Source organism: Callorhinus ursinus, unplaced genomic scaffold (genome assembly GCF_003265705.2).
Source record: "Callorhinus ursinus isolate GAN/ISIS: 27379988/994484 unplaced genomic scaffold, GSC_fseal_2.0 scaffold26, whole genome shotgun sequence".
Lineage (NCBI taxonomy): Eukaryota > Metazoa > Chordata > Mammalia > Carnivora > Otariidae > Callorhinus > Callorhinus ursinus.
Genome location: NW_027397088.1, coordinates 3,965,158 through 3,989,605, shown reverse-complemented (window position 1 = coordinate 3,989,605; position 24,448 = coordinate 3,965,158). Strand labels below are relative to the sequence as shown.

At 39.3% G+C, this 24,448-nt stretch overlaps 2 protein-coding genes across 8 annotated transcripts in view; both read right to left on the bottom strand.

The window, feature by feature from the left end:
• BPHL (biphenyl hydrolase like) overlaps nucleotides 1-2,251 on the bottom strand; it is a 36,773-nt gene extending 34,522 nt beyond the window's left edge. The window contains exon 1 of one of the 2 annotated variants that reach the window (XM_025891043.2): nucleotides 2,044-2,251. In XM_025891043.2, the coding sequence (XP_025746828.1) occupies nucleotides 2,044-2,150 (107 nt within the window). In that variant the 5' untranslated portion in view covers nucleotides 2,151-2,251. Of the gene's footprint in view, nucleotides 1-1,606; nucleotides 1,879-2,043 lie in introns of those variants that run through there. The other variant, XM_073877514.1, reaches the window with a different exon arrangement.
• A 3,236-nt stretch (nucleotides 2,252-5,487) lies between these two features.
• The window catches only part of RIPK1 (receptor interacting serine/threonine kinase 1), a 40,437-nt gene continuing 21,476 nt past the window's right edge, over nucleotides 5,488-24,448 (bottom strand). For 5 of the 6 annotated variants that reach the window (XM_025891039.2, XM_025891037.2, XM_073877512.1 and 2 more), the window contains exons 7-11: nucleotides 15,737-15,813; nucleotides 12,143-12,239; nucleotides 10,701-11,267; nucleotides 9,326-9,499; nucleotides 5,488-7,586 (exon numbers count right to left, since the gene is read on the bottom strand). In XM_025891039.2, coding sequence (XP_025746824.1) covers nucleotides 7,300-7,586; nucleotides 9,326-9,499; nucleotides 10,701-11,267; nucleotides 12,143-12,239; nucleotides 15,737-15,813 — 1,202 coding nt within the window. In that variant the 3' untranslated portion in view covers nucleotides 5,488-7,299. The remainder of the gene's footprint in view (nucleotides 7,587-9,325; nucleotides 9,500-10,700; nucleotides 11,268-12,142; nucleotides 12,240-15,736; nucleotides 15,814-24,448) is intronic. The other variant, XM_025891041.2, reaches the window with a different exon arrangement.

The following is a 24,448-nucleotide window of genomic DNA, read 5'->3' as shown; positions in this document are numbered from 1 at the left end:
CAGGCGCCCAGCCCTTTACATATATCGTCTCTAATCCTCAGAACAATTCTGCAAGGCACTAGGCTCCAGGTTAAGTAACTTGCTCACATTTGTGCAGCTAGAAGTGGCAATGCAGCCATGTAAACACCAGAATCCATGTTCTTTCTGTTAGGTCAAGGCCGAACAAAGTCTTCCAATGAGGCTCTGGCCCCAGGGCCCCACCAACCCTGACTGCCAGACAGAAAGAAGGTGGTGGCAGGTGCCAGGGGAAAGGAGGGTCTCTGATTCTCAGGCAGAGCATCCCAAGGTTGAACTCAGAAGACATTTTTCTTCTGGCAGGTTGTTAGGTTTTTATTACTATTATTTTTTTACCTGATCCTGGAACAAAGCAGTTTACAGATTACAAAATAAAAAAGAGCCAGAGTTCCAAATTACAGACAAAACAAGCTTTTGGAATACAACTCAACTGTAGGCTGGGTACTGGCTGTTTTGAAAGAAAGGTCTTAAAGGGGTGCTTTCACCTATTTATATTGGGCTGCAGCTTCATTTCAGGATCAACCACTGCTGGTTTTCTCTGATTACATGTAATATCAACTTGCAAATGCATTTACAAAATGGCAATTCAAAATCCAGAGAAACCTGTTTTTCAGAGATACTTTACGAAGAATGATTTGCACTAAATGGATGAGGCCTTCCTGCAACCATTAAATAACCTATCTTAACTTGGGTATTGGTACACAGTAACCTCATTTCAATCTCTTTCTGCAAATAGGAAACTGGATAAATTGCCATTTTTCAATGTTTATTTATACAGCTGTGAACATTGACTTATTTTTCCACCTATATTAAAATAGTCCTGAAAATCTAAAAGTTCTAAAACAATAATAAAAAAGAACTTAAATCAAATATGAAACTCAGAAACTAGTTAATCACAACATAAAAATTTAAAGCTGGTCAGATTTTTCCCTTCTCCTTCCAAATTAAATTTTCAAATGAGAAGTTTCCACATTGGATCAACTGAAGTTCTAAATGCCAGGTACCCATTTGGGATTTGACTTTCCCTAGTCATAAATGGAACTGACCCATCACCAGTTAATTGCATACATGCCCTGCGTACGTTTGTGTGTAGAGTGTACAGGTAGGTCTATGGGAATAAAGTAGAGCAAGCCTCATGCTGCTCTAACCACATTTTCTTAGTGTCTCTTGGGACCAAGGGCACCCATTTTTAAGACAGTAGGTCAAAGATTAATCTAGTTTTGTTTTTTTTTATTTTTTATCTCGAAGTATATGTGAGTATGGGGGATAGGGAGTCAGAAAAGAAAAAGGCAGATTCTTGGCCTTTCCGGCTACATCAGAACCTCAGAGTAGGCCAAGATTTTGAATTTTCCCAGGTGCTCAGGATGGTCCTTTTGCATATTAAAGTTCAAAATCAGCAACAACAACAACAAAAAGACGACAACGCAGGGACTTCGGACCTGGGACCCGTGACTATGAGAGCTAACAGGTCACGGACATTCTCAGGCTGTTTTTTTTTTTTTAATATAAAAAGCATGAGAGATCAGAGTCCTGAAGGTGTGAAGAGACTGGACAGAGCAACGAATAAGAATGAAGGGTTCGGGATTCTAACCTCTGTCGTGAGAGTGTCTGTGGCCGAAAGCAAATTACGTTACCTCCCTGGGTCTCTTTCGTCTGCACAATGAAGGGCTTGAACTCCATCACCCAAGTCCTTTAGGGCTCCAGAGTCACCGAACTGAAGCCGATGCAAGGCTGGAAGTGCTCAGTCCCGGAGTAGCAGAGGTGGAGAACAGCCCCACCGCCTCCAGTGCAACCACGTAGCGCAGGCTCCGGGTCGCCGTGTAGGGGCAAGAGGGCGGAGACCCTGCGTCCACCGCCGCTACTCGCACCGCCCAGCCAGACCCCCCGCCCCCCAGCTAGCGCGCTCCTCTCCCGCCGCCCCCCAGAGCGCGGACCTCGCCGCGCGGGCTCCCGGAGGGAAGCGGGCAGCATTACCTGAATGCGGCTACAGGCCCGGCACGGGGGACCGGGTTCCCGGGCTAGCATTACCTGAATGCGGCTACAGGCCCGGCACGGGGGACCGGGTTCCCGGGCTTCAGAGCCGACAGGAGGATGGGCAGACGCCGCAAAAGCCGGCTGTTTGGCTCCGCAGCCATGACCCCAGCGCCGCCCCGCCTCGGAGCGCGCCTGCGCCGGGCTCCACCCACTGCCCCGGGAGGGCCCGGCACCGCCGCGGGAGAACAAGCCTGCGCCCCGCCCCGCCCCGCCCGCTGCCCCAGGCCCGCTGCCCCAGGCCCGCTGCCCCAGGCCCGCTGCCCGAGTCGCTAGGAAATACGCATGCGCCGAGGGCCCGCTCCGCCGAGGGCCCGCTCCGCCGGGCTGCCCGGGAGCACGCATGCGCCGGGACTTCCGTCGGGTGATGGGTGCATTGGTCACCTTCCGCCAGCTTACTCTTGTCACGCTGAGATGCTGGGCCGTCCGTCTCTGACCCTTGACAGAAACGGGGCTCGGGGTCCCACGGCACTGCAACACAGATCGTCTCCTCTCGGGGTGCCAGTTCTGGCTCACGAGGAGCACGTCCCAGTGGGCTCTGCCCCGCTTGTCGCCACGGTGACTGGTCCCTTCAAGGAGGCGAGGCCGCATCCGCCCACCTTTGAGAGAGTGGGTGGTGAGGAGGGGCTCCGGAGGGATGGGTGAGAGAAGGGGGGCTTCAGGCCGGCTGCTCTCGGTGAGGTGAAACGCATTTGCTTCTAAGAATGATGGGATTAAAATTTCCCTTCATACCATCTCACATCCATTGGTATAGCTATTGTCAAAAAACAAACCAGAAAATAATAAGTATTGGCGAGGATGTGGAGAAATTGGAACCGGTGCACCGCTGGTGGGAATGTAAAATGGTGCAGTGGCGGTGGAAAACAGCATGGTGGGTCCTTAAAAAATTAGACCTAGAATTACCAAAAGATCCGGCAATTCCACTTCTGGGTATATACCCTCAAGAATTGAAAACAGTATCTCAAAGATATTTATACACCCATGGTCGTAGCATTATTCACAACAGCCAAAAGGTGGAAAGCAACCCAAATGTCAATGAAGGGATGAAGGTATAAATGTGTATACATATAATGGAATATTGTTCTTTAAAAAGGATGGAAATTCTGCCATATGCCATAATATGGATGAACACTGAGACATTATACTAAGTGAATATGCCAGTCATAAAAGGACAAATACGGTATGATTTCATGTATATGAGGAATAGGCAAATTCAAAGAGACAAAGTAGAAAGGTGGTTTGCCAAGGGGTGCCGGAAGGGGAGAATGGGGAGTTAGTGTCTAAGGGGCGCACAGTTTCAGTTTTGTAAGATGAAAGGAGTTCTGGAGATGGAAATGGTGGTGGTAGCACGAGGATGTGAGGTTACTTAATTCCACTGAACTATCTCCTTAGAAGATGGTAAGTTTATCACAAAATGTTTCTTCTTCAGATTATATAATTGCAGCTTTCTAAAGATTATAAACATTACCTGCAATTCACAATTCAGTGGAGAAAAAACTACCGCTGTAATTCTGGCTACCACTCTGACTTAACTGGAAATAACTGGCAGATTTACGGTCACTGTTTAGCCTTGGCTCCAATTATCCAGAATAGCTGAGGCTTCCTTGCATATCACATTCTTTCTCTTCCCTGAGACCCTTCTATTGGAAATAGTCCTACACACACAGTGCTTTTTAAAGTGTTACAGCCATGGAAAGTTCTGATACCTGCAGTATCCCCACTGGCCATTTGAGTTTCTGGAGCAATAAAGGCAAGGCGGGCCTAAAAATGGATTATGCAGAAATATTCTCTCAACATGTGTCACATCAATTTCCTGCATAGAAGGAAAGAGAAATACATTTCAGCTGATTACTATCATCTGACTTTTAGAAACCTTTGGTGGGTCAAGATTTCCTTATTTTTTCCTGAGACGTTGATTTGGGATTTCTGGTCAGAGATCATGAGAGTAAGAATAATTGTACAATTTTAGCAATGTTATCCTACCGAGAAGCAGAAACAGTAGCACTGTGAGGCTTTAGGTTATTGGTGTCACAATTGATTTTTAAGTGCACACTTGAGAACTAGTCCTTTATGTATAACACTACTGTACAGTTTTAAAAATAACTGTGCTGGGCACCTTATGATGCATTATTTTGATCCTCACATCAACTTTATTGCCCTATTACTAGAAGAGAAAATTGAGGCTAAGAGACGTTAGGAAGCAGGCCCTCCATACACAGCAAAGGAGTGGCAGACGAGTAGTTAAGCCTGCTTGATTTCACAAACTGTACTTGGATTGTTATTTGTTATGGAGTTCACTGGAATACCATTAGGCCTTCAATGATTTCTTTGTAGTCATATTTCTAAAATCTTGACCACATAGACACCTAGTGTTTTGCTTTGTTCTTTTGTTGTTGTTGTTTTTTTCTTGACTTCAGTCCTTTGCAGTGAAATTGCACATTAACCCTGCCTGATTGCAATGGGTAAAAATCATTAATCTTTCACTTCTTACCCCTAAAACACTAGAACCTGATGCGTTAAAGTAAATTTAAAATTTAAACCGCGATGTTGTATTAAATTCAGTTTTGGCAGTTAGTGGATTTTTTTTTTTTTTTAATCCTACAACAACAGATGTGACTGAAAGAATCGATCTTGTTGACATGGTTATTCTTGTATGGAGAAAAACCAATACTAAAATACTAACAATATCATCTACCATTGCACATTCTGGCAAGGAAGTTTTTACAGAAAGCCAGGTTGAGCTTGTTTTCCATTATAGTGTCACAGCCTGCTGCTGACACAAAACATTTTTATCTGCGATTGGCTAAGTCATTTGTCTTAGTGACACCGAGTTTTATTCACATTATTATAAAAGAAAAACGTTTGTAAACAACACACATTAAAAAGTACATCGAAATTCTATTTAAAACATTTTCTGAGAAAGAAAGAACTATTCCTGAAGACCTAACTTCATATGATGGACCCCAAACAAGTATTGTAACCACAGCAAGTGGAAAATCTGCTGATTTCACAAGGCTGTAAGAGTTCGAAGTGGGCGTTATTCACGGTAGAAACCTTAGGGTCTTTTGCAAAAGCAAGTATGATTTCTCATTTTGTAGTCCATGCCATCTCACTTAATTGATTTTCTGCCCAATTGATTTTCTTGTATTGAAACTCTTCAGATACAAATTTGGCTCTTTTCAGTCCAGTTTTTAGAGAGCAGGGGTTGAAAGAAAGACTTCTGAACCATGTTTGAAGGACAGCAGGGCTGCAGGCTCTCAAGGCAGCGCATTTTCATCCTGAGAGCCAAAAAGCTGTCCAGAAGCTTCTCTTCTTTTTACTATCAGCTTCCTCTTGCCTGTTAATAGCAGGAGGGTGAAAGGGAGAGTACGTCTAGGAAATGCCAACCTAAGTGGAGAAGCCCAAACGGTTTCATTTATACAAACACATCATTTCAGTTGCTTATATTTGAGGTACAAAATTTTATTTTTAAAAGTCCATTAAAATACCATTTTTGCCTTTTAACATTGATCATTCAATCGCTTTGGAATTTAGAGAATTTAAACACTTAGGACAGAGGTACAAGGGATACATTTAGAAAAGCAATCATCCACCCACGCCTCTCTAGCAAAGCCTGGGACTCTTTCTCCATCCAATTTTTCTTTTGGTCTATGTGATCTAATGCGATGTGGCAACTAAGTAGTGGGCCTAGATATGTGTGGATAAGAGACTGAGGTTCATTACTTTGTAGCAGGGCTCTTCTCAATGGGGGCACCTATGTCCTTCCAGGGAGCATTTGGCAATGTCTTGAGACATTTTGGCTTGTCCCAACTGGGAACAGGAGGAGGGGAGAATGGCACTATTCACATCTAGTGGGTAGAGGATACTTTCAGACATCCAGATCCTACAATGCTCGGGACAGCCCCCACAACAAAGAATTATCCAGCCCAAGATGCCAATAGTGAGGAAGTTGAGAAATTCTGTTTTACAGTCCCACTTCAGGTGTTGGGGTGTGTGTGTGTGTGTGTGTGTGTGTGTGTGTGTCAGCTGGGGCTAGCGGGATTTTAGAATCACCAACCACAATACTGTTATCAGCCCACCAGACCCTAGAATCTGTTCTGACATGTAGAATCACCATACTGCATCCTTCTCTCCCTCCTTCCTGGAAGGGCTGAGCACAATGACACACCCTCTCCATTTAGCCACGTGGAGGCAGTGATACTGGATGGGCTGCTTGCCTTCAGTCTTCTAGTCTTCTGGTTCCTTTCACTCATTCCTGAGTTCCGGGTGGGCTTTGAAAGGTCGAGTGTTAGAGGCACAATTATCAGACTTTGAATCATCCTTTTTTTACATCACAGCAGCTCACAGAAGAAAATGAAAATATTTCTACAGTATCCTGGGGTAAGCTGAGGAAGCTGCTCAACAGTGATCAGCCCTGAAGCTCCCGTCACAGCCAGGTGTGAAGAGATCAATATTCCCTGTGTACATGCTCCCTCTGCACGGCACAGAGGTTGGGAAAGTACATAAAGTATCAGAATGCTAGGAAAGAAGTTAAAAACTTCATCAAAAATTGATGTAGTCACCACAATTAGTAGCAATTCCTTGCAACAACCACCTGGATAATTCTGATTATTTTTGTTCTCTATTTTTTTTTTTCTGTTTTAGTAGTCCTTAAAATCCCTTCAGTTAATTTATGGAGTGGAGACTGCATGTAATTCTTGAAGCCTGTGGTGAATGACACAACATTTGATACTGAAGTTAACAGACCTTAGAGTTTTGGAATGAACTGTGGTTAGAATACCAAAAAAAACCCTAGTTGAAGAGAACTCACAATTTCACTGTACTTTGGTGATAACAGGAGTCTATGTGGAGAAGAGAGCATAAAATAAGAAAGTTGACTTTGTTTATGTCCCCTGAATTTTTTTTTTTCTTGCTGAAACAAAACTCCAGGAAATTAAATGAATGTCATTGCGGAAGGTTATGGAATGACCTGAAAGAAAATTATCTTCCTCAAATATCTCTCTCTCCCTTTCAAAACCCAATTAGGCTTCTTTTTGGATTGGGTCTCAGTCATTAATAGGTCTTCCTGGTTAGTAGGTTGTTCGCTGTAGATTTCTTTCCCATTCTCCAGCTATGGAATGTGGGAGACTTTTATGCAGACAGAGAACGTGTATCAGTGAGGAGAGAATTCTGAAGGATCTGAGGCAGCACACTTCCAGTGGGTTACTTACTAGGTGAGGAGATTACCTCATGCTGCCAAAGCCCCTTCTGGAGTTAGCTCTGGTTGATATGTACCAAATAGTTCAGGAGGTCTATTCTTGAACACTGGTAGAGCGCATAGGCCAGCTTTCCCACCGTGGCCCCCTTATTGCCTTCCCTCATCAGCCACGTTTTGAGCATCTGGTAAACCTTTTCTTTTAGTCCATCTCGCTCATAGTCATGGTCAATTTCCTCAATCTGAGGTTCACTGAAGCCCAGCTTACGGGCACAGTTTTTCCATTGCTTTCCCAGATTTTCCCTGACTGGGTCCAGATGTTTATCAGTCAGACTAGTGGTATTTTCTGCCAAACAGAAAAGAAAAGAAGGCATCAGGCTATAACCCATTTGAACATTCTAGTTTCAAAAACCTGTATAAAGATTATCAGGAGACAGTAAAAAAGAAAACTTATTAATTATAGAGTTGTTGACCCGTGAGGTGATACTTTACATGTCTGGAAGCCCATTTGGAATGTTTATGTGAGTACAATAGAGAACCTCTTCCTCCTAGCAGATACCTCTCTGAGCTACAGCTGATGGCATTGGGAATAAAAGCCCTGCTTGGCTACTAGGCTGTTCTATACAACCTTAGCCAGTGGCCCTGTTAATATCAGACCTTCCTGATGTAAAGAGCAAAGAAAACACCATTTTTGTTCCTTTTGGCATTGTCTACTTATATCTGGCCAGAATCAAGGTCATTCAATTCCTGATCCCCTGCACCCTACAGTTCACTTTCCTCTTACTTACGGAAACCAAGACCATCAAGTGCAAACTTGTTCAATTACAATGCCTTCCCTTGTCTTTTAAGGAATGAGGTATCTACTTTTCAAGGTCTGTTTTGGGACTCCTCTCTCCTTTACCCTAAGTGTTACCTTCTCTTCTCCTACAGCCACAGCCTCCCTTTCTACTGATTCCTTCCTCTTAGGCCTTCATAAAAATAACAAAAAGAAACTATAAAGTATAAAATCACCACCACACACATTTTCCTTGATCCTCATCCCACCCCAATAAGCTGAATATAAGGAAAAAGACATCTCATTCCCCATGCCCATTCTTTCCTTAGCACTCCCCTCCCCCCGCAACTCCCATTCTTTCCTTAGCTCCCCACAATGCATCTTCTGTCATCACCACTGGACGTCAGCAGTCCAAAAACGTCCCAAATTTTGTCAATACCTCTCCAGGAGAGGGACCCTGGGTTTCATCAGATTCTCAAAGCTACCTGTGTCACCCCAAGAGTTAGGAACCTCCTCTCTAAGGACTATTCTTCAAATGGATTGGCAAACTATGGCTACTGGGCCAAATCTGGCCTGCTGCCTGTTTTTGTAAATAAAAGTTTTACTGGAACACAGCCACGTACATATGTACATATTGTCTGTGGCTGCTATTGTACTACAATGTCAGATGAGTAGTTGCAACAGAGACCTCAGGGCCAGTGAAACCTAAAATATTTACTATCTGGTCCTTGACAGAAGAAACATTTTGCCAATCCTGGGGTTAATCATAAAGTTGCGTTCTTAAATCCCATTGTTTTGGCCTCATGCCTGTTTCCCAGGTTGTGTTTTGGGATTAATGTCATGAGCCTGCATAGTGGAACCCTGTAAGAGAAAGCTCTCCTGTTTTTATAACAGAGGTGCTGTTGAGGGCAGAATCTTCTATCTTTTCAGAATCCCTTTTGATGAAGACCTGAGGGACCTACCTCTTCTAGGTCTGAGTAGTGATATTGGTCATGATGATGATGATGATGATGTGTTCAACACTTTCATAGATCTTACTATGTGCTAGGCAGTGTTCTAAGCTCTTTATACATATTGACTCATTTAATTTTCATAACAAATCTGTGAATTAGATATTATAATTATCCCCATATTAAACATAAATAAACCACAAAGGAATTATACGGAAATTACAGAGACATTTTACAGAGAAAACATGGGGCAACTTTCAGGGAAAATAATTGGAAAAATTTCGGGATTCCACTCTATCCCTCTAAACAAGTAAGAAAGTTCCAGGTTGCTAGATGATAGGTCCTTAAAGGGCATCTTACCAAAGATATCTTGGTACTTAGAAGCTGGCTCTTCTTTCAAGTTCATGTCTGGTAGCACTGAACTCATTCCACTTATCTCCATATAATTATGGTCTCCAACCTGAATGCCAGCACTGTTGTATATGGTACATTTCACAGACTCATCTGAATAGAGTGAAGCACAGGTAAGTGTATCTAGATTGAAAGCAAAGGAAATAAATACAACATGGTAAAAAGGCAGAGCTTTACTCTGGATGTATAAGTTAAATTATTTATCCTATGCCAACCTTTGAAATTTTCTTCTTTTAAAATGTAACTGAACCAACCTCACATCCATCAGGATGACTACTATAAAAACAAAAACAAAAACAAAAACAAAACAACAACAGAAAGTAACATGTGTTGGCAAGGATGTGAATGAACTGGAACCCCTGTGTGCTCCTGGTGGGAATACAAAATGGTGTGGTAAACAGTATGGAGGTTCCTCAAAAAAATTAAAAATGGAATTACCCTAAGATCCAGCAATTCCACTTCTGGGTATATACCCAAAGGAATTGAAAGCAGGGCCTCAAACAGATATTTATACACCCCTGTCTATAGCAGCATTATTCACAACAGCCAAGAAGTGGAAGCCACCCAATGTCCATCAACAGAGGAACAGATAAGCAAAATGTGTTATATACTGACAATGGATTATTTTTCAGCCTTAAAAAGGAAGGAAATCCTGATACATGCTACAACATGGATGAACCTTTAGGACACTGTGCTCAGTGAAATAAGCCAGTCACAAGAGGACAAAGACTGTATGATTCCACTTATGTGAAGTACCCTAGAGTAGTCAAATTCATAAAGATGCAAAGTAGAATGGTGGCTGTCAGGGTCGGGGGGTGGACTGGGGAATTAGTGTCTGATGAATACAGAGTTTCAGCTTGGGAAGATGAAAAGAACTCTGGAGATAAATGGTGGTGATCGTAGCCCAATATTTTGGTTTCATCACAAATGGCAGTCTTTGGCCTATATAAGATAAGCATCAAAATATCCAAGACTTCTTTCTTAACCTTCAGAAAACAGCAAGCAAGTAAAAGAACACAAGCAATGACCTTCACTTCCATCAGAGACTGGGTACAATGGGACCACTGTGATGCAGATTAGAGCAGACGTGCCTACCAGTTACAAGGAAGGACCTGTAACCCAACACTTGCAGGCAGCTGCAATGAATCCCACCCGAACTGAGGCCAAGTGGTCTCATGGAGACTATTCCACGGTTGCAAATTGCATCTGGCGGCTGAACACAAGCAACTCACCCTTGTTACCTTAGAGTCTACAACAGAGCTAATGGCTGCTTTATTTTCAGAAACATTAAAAAAAAAAAATTGTAGCTAAAAAAACTGTTTACCTCTTGATGGGAAGGAGCTGCATGGAAGGGTGGGTGTGTTTCCCAGTAGGTTGGTCTCAGGCACTGGAATTTTATGCACGCTTGGCATATGGCTTGGATTTGGCCCATACAAAACTCTTGAACCTGTTGTTCCCAGATCCTGTGGTCTTGTTCCAAAAGCGAATGGATTGTACAATCCATTGTTCCAGTATAGTACTTGGGGTTGGCTGGTTAGCCCTGTGGGTTGGTGTAGTGCATTACCAGGGCTGGTTGCACTAGAATAAGGAAGGCCTTTCACTCCTGGGTTCTGTACATGCTCATAAGGTCTCTGCTGTGCAAAAGGGTCATGGGAGACCCTTCGTCTCCTTTCCTCCTCTCTATTATAAGCCACATTCTGTTTGAGCGGTTTTGTCTGCCTGTCCATGCGGCTGCCAAAAAGATGGTAGTTGGCTTCCTCCTGGAGTTTACTCTGCAAGCTGAGCTGATTCTCCTCCTGCTGGTTCTCTAGGGAGGGAGAAAACCAGGACTCCTCCACGGGACCTATCCCAAGTCCGTGGGAACTGTGCAGCGAGCTGGGCTGTTCTGGGGCTGAGAAGAAATGATCAACATTGGAAAGAGTTTCAAAAAGCAACAAGAAGTAAAATAAAAGCTGAGCACCATCATACATCTGTATCTCAGAATAACATACTGAATTCTTTGAGAACAAATAAAAAAGCATTTACTTGATGGTCCTCTTGCTACCTATATTACCTCTATAGGTAATTTGTAGAAGTACCTGCATGGTGGTGAGAGAGCACTAGGGAAATTTTAACAGGCAACAGAAATGTGAGTGTCACAGGAATGAGCAAGGAAGAGAGGGACTTGTGTTGTAGCAGAGAAGGTGGCTGTCTCCTTGATGGGATGCAGGGCTACAAAATAAGAACAGGAGCAGCTTGGTTTTAAGCACTTTCCATGGATTCTTTTATTCTTTAAAAGCCCTGTAAGAGTAGGCGCAATTATTATCATGATTCGATGGATGAGGTTTACAAAAGGTTAATTTGTCCTAGGACAGATAGCTAATAAAGTGGTTTCAATATCCTATACTCTGTTTTTCATTTTGTTATAATGAAAAAAGTATCCTTCCTTGAATCTGAGGATCAACCTCTCTGCTTGTTCTCTGGATCTATCATCCCTGACCTCAAGGACCTTGCTTCCACACATGTCCCCTCTTGTTCCTGAGCTGTCACTTTCTTCCTATCAGGTAAGTTAGGCCTCTTATGTTCAGGATGCTTTGTGATTTTGGTGAATACACTGTTATTTACTATTTCAAATATATGTGTCTTCACTCCCAAATATATTATAAATTTCTTTAAATATTTTATAGCTTCTTCTGTTTCTTTACGGTCATGAAGAGTATTTTTGAGAATAGAGTGAATACATAAATAAACAAGTGAATACATTACTTTCAATCATTGGATATTTACCTGAATTTGACCTGCTTGGAGGTATTGCTGTACAGTCAATCTGGAGAGAATGCATTCTCTTCACAAATGAATTTTGGGTTGGGTCTGGATACTCTTTCTGTAATTAACAGCATAAAGTACACCTTAGTGAACAGTAGAAAACAGTTCCAGAAAATTATTGTAAGAAAAACAAATCTTTTCAAACGGTAGAGATTTCATATAGCTCTTACAAGGAATAAATCTTTTTTTAAAAATAAACTTTTTTCCCAAATAGCCAAAACAACCCTAAAAAAGAAGAACAAATTTGGAGGGTTTACACTTCCTGATTTCAAAACTTACTACAAGACTACAGTAATCAAAACAGTGTGGTAATGGTCAAAGGACAGGCAGAGAACAATGGAAAATAATAGAGAACCCAGAAATAAACCCTTGCATGGCTAACCGATTTTCAACAAGGGTGCCAAGACCATGCAATGGGGGAACACAGGATATCCACACCTAAAAGAATGAAGCTGGACCCTTACCTTTAATATATACAAAAATTAACTCACATGGACCAAAGCTTAAGCATTCAAACCACATAAACATTAGAAGAAAACATGGAGGGAAAGATTCATGACATTTGATTTGACAATAATTTCTCAGATAGGACACCAATAACATAGGCAACAAAATAAAAATAAATAAACTGGACTACATCAAAATTAAAGCCTCTGTGCATCAAAGGACACCATCAAGAAAGTGAAAAGATAACCCATGGAATAGGAAGAAAAATATTTGCAAATAATATATCTCTGATAAGGGATGAATATCCAGATTATATAAAGAATTCATACAATTCAATAATAAAACACAAACAACTCAATTCAAAAATGACCAAAGGGCTTGAATAAACATTTCTCTAAAGAAGATATACAAATGGCACATGAAAAGATGCTCAACATCATTAGTCATTAAGAAAATGTCCATCAAAACCACCCTGTAAGATATATATGACTTCACACTCATTAGAATGGCTATTATTTAAAAAAACAAAACAAAACCCAGAGAATGAAAAGTGTTGGTGAGAATGTAGAGAAATTGGAACCTTGAGCATTTCAGGTGGAAATGTAAAATGGTAGGGCCATTACAGAAAACAATTTGAGGGTTCCTCAAAAGTTAAACATAGTATTATCATACAATGTAGCAATTCCACTCTTAAGTACATACCCAAAAGAATTGAAGGGAAGAGCTCAAAAAAAAAAAAAAATCGTACACCAATGTTCATAGCAGCCTTATTCACAGATAAAAGGTGGAAACAATTCAGTATCCATCACAGCTCAATCAATAATCAAACTGTGATATACACATAAAATGGAGAACTATTCAGCCTTAAAAAGGAATGAAGCTCTAACACATGCTACAACATGGATGAACCCTGAAAACATTACGCTTAGTGAAACAGGGTAGAGAAATACAAGAAGACAAATACTGTCTGATCCCCACGTCTGTAAGGTACCTAGACTCTTCTAGGCAAATTCACAGACAGAAACTATAATTAAACGTTACCAGGAGCTGGGGAGAGGGAGGAATGAGGAGCTCTTATTTAATGGATCCTGAGTTTCTGTTTGGGATTTTTAAAAATGGAAATGGATACATTGTGCATGTACTTAATGCTACTGAATTGTACACTTAAAAATGGGTACGATGGTGGGGTGCCTGGGTGGTGCAGTCCTTTAAGGGACTGACTCTTGGTTTCCGCTCAGGTCGTGATCTCCGGGTCATGAAATAGATAGAGCCCTGCATTAGCCTCTGCGGTCAGCACCCAGTCGCCTCAAGACTCTCTCTCCCACTCCCTCTGCCCTCCTCCCATCCATGTGCGATCACACTCACTCTCTAAAATAAATAAATAAATCTTTAAAAAAGAAAAGAAAAAATGGGTAAGATGGTAAATTTTATGTTATGTATATTTTACCAATATAAAAGTAGAAAAAGAAACTTTTTTTGCTATAAAAGTGATACTACTCATTATTAAAAATATAGAAAATATACAGAATTATATTTAAAAAGAAACCCACACATACACTGCCTCCACTCCAAGCACAAAATTAACATTTTGGTATTTCCTTTAACTTTTTTTCTTAGTCATATTTGCATTTTGTTTTAATATGTAGTGTTTTTGTTAGTCTTCAGTTTTAAATTTTTCTAAGTTCCATTGTGATTTCCTTTTTGATCAACAGGGTATTTAAAAATATACTTCTTAACTCGTAACCACATGAGATTTTTCTAATTTTAAGATTAATTTGTAGCATAACTGAAATAAAATCAGAGAAAATTCTTTATATGATTACAATCCTTTTAAATTGGTTGGTTGATAATTGTTTTATTTCCCAGGGCATGGTCAATTTTAAAGTATTGTTCTGTATGTTCTTGAAAAGCCTTTAAAGTTAAGTATTCTGCAGTTATTAAATGCAGTGTTTTATTTATTTCCATTCAGTCAGATGTTAATCATGTTCTTCAAATTTTCTATATTCTTACTGATTTTTTTTTTTGTCCAGTTGTTCTATCAGTGAGAAATCTGTATTAAAATCTCCAATTTGTCTATTTCTTCTTTGAGTTTTGTCAAGTTTTGCTTTGTATATATTGAGGCTATGTTATTTAGGGCATATACATATTTAAAGCTGTTATTATCTTCCTGGTGAATTGAACTTTTTATCATTATGAAATATTCCTGATTATTGTGGTAATGCTTTTTAGCCTTAGTAACTATCCTTCCTGATGGCCTTTGGATGCCCAAGAACGGTTACCATTGGATACCTCTCCTTTTAGAGTGTAGGTATCCCTCAAAAGTCTGGTAATTCTTGACTCTCTGGTTTTTTAATCTTTATTTTAAAATCTCCATATGCCTTCCTATCTTATTTACTGTAGTCTTCCCTTCATGTTGCTATAAGACTTATGCCAGCAACTTGCTTTCTAAGTGTGTATGTAGGGAAGGTCTTTGTTTCTCTTGGTTACTTAGCTGGTATCAACCTATCAACCTTTGACATACCTCTTAGACCCCAGACACCAACTTCACTGCTTCAAGTTGAGGCAGATGCTGCTCCCATCTGTTGCTAAGCACAAGGGAATCAGGGGGAGGAGTCAACTTTTCTAACTGGCACAACCATGGTTCCCAAATGACAATCTTATCATCAATGTCCCAGGTGACCATTCTGTTCCTTGTACACACGGACCCAAGGCTTGCTCCACCAGTTCTTCCTCAGCATTATGTTTTGGGTTAGCATTTTCTTTTTCTGTTCTGTGACTTAGCAAATATAATTCTGTTGGCTTTCTATCTTTCAAGAATTCTTCAAAATGACTGATCCACCTACGGTACTTTCCATTCTATTCCAGTGACATCGCGCTTTTGTTTTCATATTGCTATATATAATTTCTCTCATTTCATTAGTTTTGATGGAGGAATGGGTCCAGTATGCCAACTTGATGATATCTGTATAAAACTGCTCATTTTTTTCAAGTGGTTATCAAGCTCGCTTACCTCAAATCTTAGTAACAAATTATATTGCCTTGGTTTTCAAGATTGATAATATGTATGTTTTGATATGTTATGCTTTGAGTACCTGCTAGGTTACCTACCTTTAAACTTGTCACATCATCTTCTACATTTTCTTCTAATTGAACTACATAAAAGGGCCTAAATTTTTCTTCAATGCCTGTATAAAAAAAATAATACTTTAAATTTCTTAGGTATTTTCTAAAGTAAAATTTAAATATTAGTAATCTATTATTTTTGAATTACTTACCTTAATCTGTGGACAAAGCAGTAAAATAAAAATTTTAATGCCAAATCACTGACTTACATGAAGAGACAAGTAAGACCAATAACTAGGTGGAGAGGAGGGACAAGGTAACACTCAAAACCAAGAGCTACTGCCTAATAGCATGTTTCTCTGGCTGCAGCACAGAGCCCTATCTAATATGAATTACTCTCCAAGTGAACAGGGATGGATGGACTCCTTGTTTCTGTCTCTCTGGCATCAGAATTATTATAGGACAGAATACTCGGAATAAGGATTTGACATAAAGAGTTAAAAGGTGCTAGCTTTAAAAGAAAAAGGCAACTTCCACTTTCAGGAAGATGGAGTGGACATACTTTTCCTCATTTCTCCCTCTAAGCACAAGAACCGCTAGATATCACATATAAAACAAACATGAAAAGAATCTGAAAGGAGGAAAGTAAAGGCAGACCAACTAGGGACTATGGGATCTGAGGAAAGACATGGCGATGAGTTCACTAGGATTTCTTTTTGCCTCTTAGATCCCAAACTTGGACTTAAGGAAGCTGGCAACCCCCCCCACACACACCAAAAAAAAAAGCCTAACAAAAGCCTCTTCTTTCTAGCCAAAGGACTAAGCAAGGGGCAGCCTAGCAAGACAAAAGACCTTTATTCAATAACCATTCTCCAGCCAAACATCACAGAATACACTGTGGCTCCACTCCCAACCTCACCTGCAAAGGCCAAGTAAGGAGAGCTAAGACTTCCAACCTCATGAAACAGTAACAGGGTACTCCAACATCCCCACCAGGGTGATCTCAGAGAAGGCCAAATAAGGAGCCAGGTCTTTCCTTCCTGCCAGATGGTAATCAGTGGACTATGAGGGTAAACTGGACTTGCACCCTTATTTTGCAGTAATAAGGTGCTCCCACCCATTCCAATGGAGAAGTATCAGGAGAGACCCCAGTGGGAGTCAGAACTTTCACCTCCACTGCACTGTCCACGGAGACCACGTGCACTCCACTGGAACTTCCACCCTGACCAGTCCAAACAAGGAGGCCCCTCCCCACCGCCTCAGGTGTCAACAGGGCTCAGTAGAAAACCTGGACTTCCCTCTACCTGTCAAACAAGGTGGCAGCCACCCTTCCACTGGCAAAGCCATGTCAGAAAAGGCTAGCTAAAAGAGAAGGCTTAAAGAAGATCCAGAATCTCCTAACACTATAAGAAAATGTACAAATTTCAAGAGAACAAAATCACTCATCACACTAAGAACCAGGAAGATCTAAAACTGGAGAAAAAAAGATAATCAATAGATGCCAACACCAAGATACCAGAGATATTAGAATTCACTGTTAAAGGTTTAAACAGCCATGATACAAATGCTTCACCAAACAATTACAAATAAGCTTAAAACAAATGAAAAAACAGGGATGGCTGGGTGGCTCAGTTGGTTAAGCCATTGCCTTTGGCTTGGGTCATAACTCCAGGACCCTGGGATCGAGTCTCACATCAGGCTCCCTGCACAGACTGCTTCTCCCTCTGCCTGCCACTCCCCCTGTTTGTGCTCTCTTGCACACTCTCACTCTGCCTCCATCAAATAAATAAATAATCTTAAAAAAAATAAAGATGAAAAAACAGGAACCCTCAACAAAGAAACAAGATATAAAAGAAAGTTCAACGAAATTTTTGAATTAAAAAATATAGTAAACCAAAATGGATGAGTTCAACAGCAGAAAATGATGAGTTCAACAGAGGAAAATCAGTGAGCTGAAAGACAGAATGATAGAAATAACCTAATTTGATCAAGAGAAAGAAAATAAACTGAGAGAAAAAAAGTGTACAGAGCCTCAGAGACAAGTGAAACTATAACAAAAGATCCAGTATTTTTGTTATCCCAATCTCAGAAAGGAAAAAGAGAGCATGGCTGAAAAAAGTACTGTAAGAGATAATGGCTGAAAGCTTCTCAAATTTCGGAAGGGACATATACCTACAGATTCAAAAATCAAAAGAAAATGCAAACAGAATAAACCCAAACAAATTCATACCAGGACAAATAATAATTAAACCTCTGAAAGATAAAAGTTGTGAAAGCAGCCAGAGAAAATACCTATAGTTTAAAAAAAAAAAAAAAGGATTTCTTAACTAAAACCATGGAGGCCAGAGTAAGTTGCATAGTATTTATTAAGTCCTGAAAGAAAGGAATCATCAACCCAGAATCCTACACCCAGCAAAAATATCCTACAGAAATGAAGGTAAGACCAAGACATTCTCAAATGAAAAAAAAACTACGATAATTTGTCCCTAGCAGACAACACCCTAAAAGAATGGCTAAAGGAACTTCCTAAACAAGAAGGAAATGATAAAAGAAGATACCTTGGAACATCAGGGAGGAAGAAAGAACATGTGGTATAATTAAAAAATAAATATTTGTTCTTTTTCGCAGCTTCAGCTGGTTCATGGCAGGGAGCTCCCCAAATTCCTGGGATCTCCTAAGCAGTAAGAATGTCTTTTCTATGTTAATGAGATGGCTCCTGCCTAGAGGGTTGAGGCCAAGAAGCTAGATAGCTTCAGGATGGGAGCTGGTCACCAGAAAGACCTAGTTATGATTACAGGGTTGGTGCTTTCAGTACCAGCTGAGGGGAGAGGGACTAGAGATTTAGTTCAGTCACCAATGACCAGTGATTTAATCAATACTGCCTACCTACTGGAGCCTCCATGAAAACCTCTAAACAATGGGGTTTGGAGAGCTTCCAGTAGTGAATACATTGAGTGAGTACATTGTTAGGAAAGTGGCATGAGAGCTCTGTGGCACACCACTCCCACCACCAATAACTTACTTAATGAATCTCTTCCTTTGGCTGTTCCTGAGTTGCATCCTTTATAATACCCCAGTAAATGTAAGTAAAATGTTTTCCTGAGTTCTATGAGTTCTAGTGAATTATTGAACCTTTAGGGGGTATTATGGGGACCTTCAAATTTGTATTTGGTGGAGCAAAAGTGTGGGTAGTCTGGACATCCTATCTGCATCTGGTGTCCAAAGTAGTGACAATCTTACAGCAGGCCTAAGCCTTTAAATCTGTGGAATCTGACAATACAGTTGGTTAGTGTCAGAATTTTTTTTTTTTTTTAAAGATTTTATTTATTTATTTGACAGAGAGAGACACAGTGAGAGAGGGAACACAAGCAGGGGGAGTAGGAGAGGGAGAAGCAGGCTTCCCACAGAGCAGGGAGCCCGATGTGGGGCTCGATCCCAGGACCCTGGGATCATGACCTGAGCCGAAGGCAGACGCTTAACGACTGAGCCACCCAGGCGCCCCGGTTAGTGTCAGAATTTAATTGGATTCTAGAACACCTAGTTGTGGCACATTTAGTATCAGAAATAATACTACAAAAAACACCTACAACACAGAAATCAAAAATATGGGTAAATACAATAGGCTTTCTTTTTTTGAGTTTTCTAAACTATCACTGACAGTTGAAGCAAAACTGTAACAATGTCAATGTATTCTAAATATATGCAGAGGAACTATTTAAGGCAATTATATATAGAGGAAGGTAAGGGGAAGTAAAGGAAGTAAAGTTTATACTCCACTCAAACTGATAAAATAACATCAGTATACTGTGATAAATTATGTACAGATAATGTAACACCTAGAGTATCCATTGGAAAAACTATCCTCAAATATACTATCAATAAATTCAGGGGAGCCTGGGTGACTCAGTCAGTTAAGTGTCCAACTCCTGATTTCAGCTCAGGTCATGATCTCAGGGTTGTAAGATGGAGCCCCGCAATGGGCCTGCACTGGGGCAAGATTCTCTCCCTCTGCCCCTCCCCAGCTCATGTGTGCATGTGCTCTCTTTAAAAAAAAAAGAAAGAAAAAAAATACCATTGATAAATTAAAATGGGGTTCTAAATATGTTCAAGAATGCACAGGAAGGCAGCAAAAAGAGAATGGAGAAATGAAAAACAGAAAGAACAAAAAAAATAAAATGGCAAATGTGAGCTCTAACATATCAAAATTACAGTAAATTAATATGGTCTAAAAACACCAATCAAAAGACAGGCATTGGCAGAATAGATTAAGGAAACATGACCCAAGTATACGCTGTCACAAGAAACTCACTTCACATATAATGATTATAGGCAATTTAAAGTAAAAAGACAGGGAAAGATATATCATATAAACATTAATAAGAGGAAAGAAAGGTGGCTATATTAATATCCGATAAAGCAGACTTCACAGCAAAGATGATTGCTGGAGGGCGCCTGGGTGGCTCAGTCATTAAGCATCTGCCTCCGGCTCAGGTCATGATCCCACGGTCCTGAGATTGAGTCCCACATCGGGCTCCCTGCTCAGTAGGAAGCCTGCTTCTCCCTCTCCCATTTCCCCTGCTTGTGTTCCCTCTCTTGCTGTATCTCTCTCTCTGTCAAGTAAATAAAATCTTTAAAAAAAATTAAAAAAAGATGATTGCTGGAGACAAAAAGGGACATTTATATAATGATAAAAGGATCAATCCATCAAAACATAGCAATCCTAAATATATATACACCAAACAACAGAGATAGAGAATCTATAAAGCAAAAGATGATAAAATTAAAAGCAGAAATAGACAAATTCTCAATTATAATTGTAGACTTGAATGAACATCTCTTTCTCAACAATTCAAAGAACTAGACAGAAAATCAGCCAAGGCATAGAAGAACTCAACAACATCATCAACAGGATCTAATCAAGATTTACAGCACACTCTATCCAAAGACAGCAGAATACTGCATTCCTTTCAAGTGTCCACAGAACATATCCCATGATACACCATATCCTGGGCCATAAAATAAACCTCAATAAATTTGATAGAAGTTAAACACACAGAATGTGTTCTCGGACTAAAATGAAATCAAGGCAGAAATCAGTAACAGAAAGATAACAAGAAAATCTCCAAACTCTTGGAAACTAAACAACATACTTCTAAATAATGCATAGATCAAAGAGAAAGTCTCAAGGAAAATTTAAAAATGCAATGAAGTAAATGAAAACAAAAAACAATATATCAAAATTTGTGGGACATAACTAAAGCAGTGCTGAGAAAGAAATTTATAGCATTACATACACATTAGAAATGAGAAAAGGTCTCAAATCCAAATCAATAATCTAAGTTCACACCCCAAGAACCTAGAAAAAGAAGAACAAAACAAACAAAAAGTAGAAGAAATGAAATTATAAAGAACAGGAATCTATGAAATGGAAAACATAAAAACAATAGGGGAAATCAATGAAACAAAAAGCTGGTTATTTGAAAAGATCAATAGGAAGACTGACAAAGGAAAACAGAAGACATACATAACCAGTATCAGGAATGAAACAGGGGATATCACTACAAACACTGCAGATATCTAAACAATAATAAGAGATACTACAAACAACTTTACACATATAAATTTGACAACTTATATGAATTATTTCCTCAAAAAATATAAACTACCACAACCAGAACGACCAAACTATTTGAGATACTACTCTGATATAAAACAGACTACTCTGATGTAAAACAGGTCATCTTGATAGCTCCTATACTATTAAAGAAATCAACTTTACAATTTAAAAATTCCCAAAAAAAGAAATTTCCAGGCCTGGATGGTTTCTTAGGAGAATTCTACCAAACTTTTAAAGAATTAACATTACTTACACCATTCTCTCCTAAAAAATAAGAGGGACAACTTCTCAATTTATTTTATGGAGCCAATATTGATCCTGATATCAAAACCAGACAAAGACAATACAAAAAGCAGAAAGTTATAGACCAATATCCTCATGACTATACTTGCAAGTCTTAGCAAAATATTAGCAAATGGAATTTAGCAATATATTAAAAGAATCAAACACCATTACCAAATAGGTTTTATTCCTGGGATGCAAGGCTGGTTTGGTATTCAAAAATTAATCAGTGTAATTCACCATATTAACAATGAAAAGAAGGGAAATCACATTACCATACCAATCAATGCAGAAAAAGCATTTGACAAAATTCAAAATCCACTCATGATAAATTCTCAGAAAAATAAGTATGGTGAACTTCATCAAGTGATAAAGAGTATCTACAAAATACCTAAAGCTAACATACTTCATACAGAAAGTCTGAATGCTTTCCCTTAATATTGAGAAAAGGTGAGGGTGTCTGTTCTCATTGCTCTTATTTAAGATAATGCCAGAAATTCTAGCCAATGTGATAAAGGAAGAAAAGGAAATAAAAGTCACACAGATCAGAAAGGAAGAAATAAAACTGTATTTGGAGATGACATGAAAATCTAAAAAAGATATCCCAAAAAACTCCTAGAACTAATAAGTCAATTCAGTAAGGTCATAAGATACAAGATTAACATACAAAAAAAATCAACTATAGTTCTCTATTCTAGCACATGGGCACCTAAATTTAAAATACAACCTACTTATAATTGCTCAAAAAAGAGAAATATATAGGACTTGTATGCTGAAAACTATAGAACACTGATAAAATAAATCAAAGAAGATATAAATAAATGAAGAGACATATTGTGTTCATGGATTAGAAAACTCAATATAGTAAAGATCTCAGTTCTCCCCAAATGGATATACCGATTTAACCCAATTTCTATCAAAATCTGGGTAAGATTTTTTTTTTATAGATTTAGACAAGATTTTTCTAAATTTTATATGGAAAGACAAAGGAAATAGAGTAGTTAAAATAATTTTTTAAATAAAAAAATGGGAGGAATCAGTCTACGCGGTTTTAAGACATATCACTATATTAAGACTGTGGGTATTGGCTGAGGGATAGATGCACACATCAATGGACCAGAATAGAGAACCCAAAAATAAACGCATAGAGATATCCCAATGATTTCTGCCAGAGAAGAAAAAGCCATTCAATGGAGGATAGACTTTCTTTTTTTTTTTTAAGATTTTATTTATTTATCTGAGAGACAGTGCACAAGCAGGGGGAGAGGCAGCGGTAGAAGCAGGCTCCCCACCAAGCAGGGAGTCCTGTGTAGGGCGTCCTATGTAGGGCTTGATCCCGAGACTCCAGGATCATGACCTGTGCCAAAGGCAGACAACTGAGCCACCCAGGTGCCCTGGAAAGGTAGACTTTCTACAAGTGGTGCTGGAACAAGAGGATATTCATAGGCAAAAAATGAACTTAACTTAAGCCACATATCTTATACAATAATTAACTCAAAATAGATTGTGGTATTTTTCCAATAAAATATAAATTGAATAACTGGCAAGAAAGACAACCAAATATTTAGTTCTGTGCTATTGTTCTTATCAATTAAAAATTTTCCTTGATAATTATAGAAAAAAATACTTAACACAGTCTTAAATGTAAAACTGTAAGAATTTTAGAACAAAACATATTAGAAAACCTTTGAAATCTAACCCTGACAGTGTTCTTAGGATTGACACCAAAGGTACAATCCATAAAAGGAAAAATTAATAAACTAGACTTCATCAAAAACTTTTACTCTGTGAAAGATGCTGTAAGAGGATAAAAAAAAGCACTATATGTTAGAAGAAAACATTTGCAAACTACATATCCAATGAAGGAATACTATATAGAATAGATAAAGAACATTCAAAATTCAACAGCAAAAAGAAACCAGGCAATCTAATTAGAAAATGGGCAAAAGTTATTAAAGCAACATTTTACCAAAACAGACAGATTGCAAATAAGCACAAAAAAAGATATTCAATATTATTAGCCACTGGAGAAATATAAATTAAAACCACAGTGAGATATCACTACATACCTATCAGAATGGCTAAAATGACATAGTGACAATACCAAATGCTGACAAAGATGCAGAGAAACTGGATCACTGGTGGTTCACACTGCTGGTAGGAACATAAAATGGTGCAACTACTCTGGAAAACAGTAGCAAAAAAAGCCCACAAAAAAACAATCATGAAACTACCATACAACCTAGCTATCTCACTCCTGGGTATTTATTCCAGAGAAATAAAAACTTATATTCACACAAAAACCTGCAACATGAATATTTACAGCAGTGTTAGTTATAACAGCCAAAAACTGGGAACAAACAAACCAGATTTCCTTTGAGGAGAGAATAAACTAACTGTGGTATATCCACACCATGGAATACTATTCAGCAATGAAAAGGAACAGATCACTGATACACAAAACAGCCTTGATGAATCTCTAGGGATTTATGCTGAGTGGCAAAAAGCCAATCACAAAGGGTTTCCAAAAATTATTTTATGATTCTATTTATGTAACATTTGTGAAATGACAAAAAAATGATAGAAATGGAGACCAGTTCAGTGATCGGCAGAGGTGAAGGAGGGGGGTGGGGTTGGGGAGGAAAGTGGGTGTGGCTATAAGAGGGCAACAGAATGGACCCCTTGTGGTGATGGAGATGTTCTGTATCTGACTATATCAATGTCAATATCCTAGTTGTAATACTATACTATAGTTTGGCCAGATATTATGGGGGGTAAATTCGGTAAAAGGATAAGGGATATTTCTGTTATTTCTTTTCTTTTCTTCTTCTTTTTTCTAGATATTATTTTATTTATTT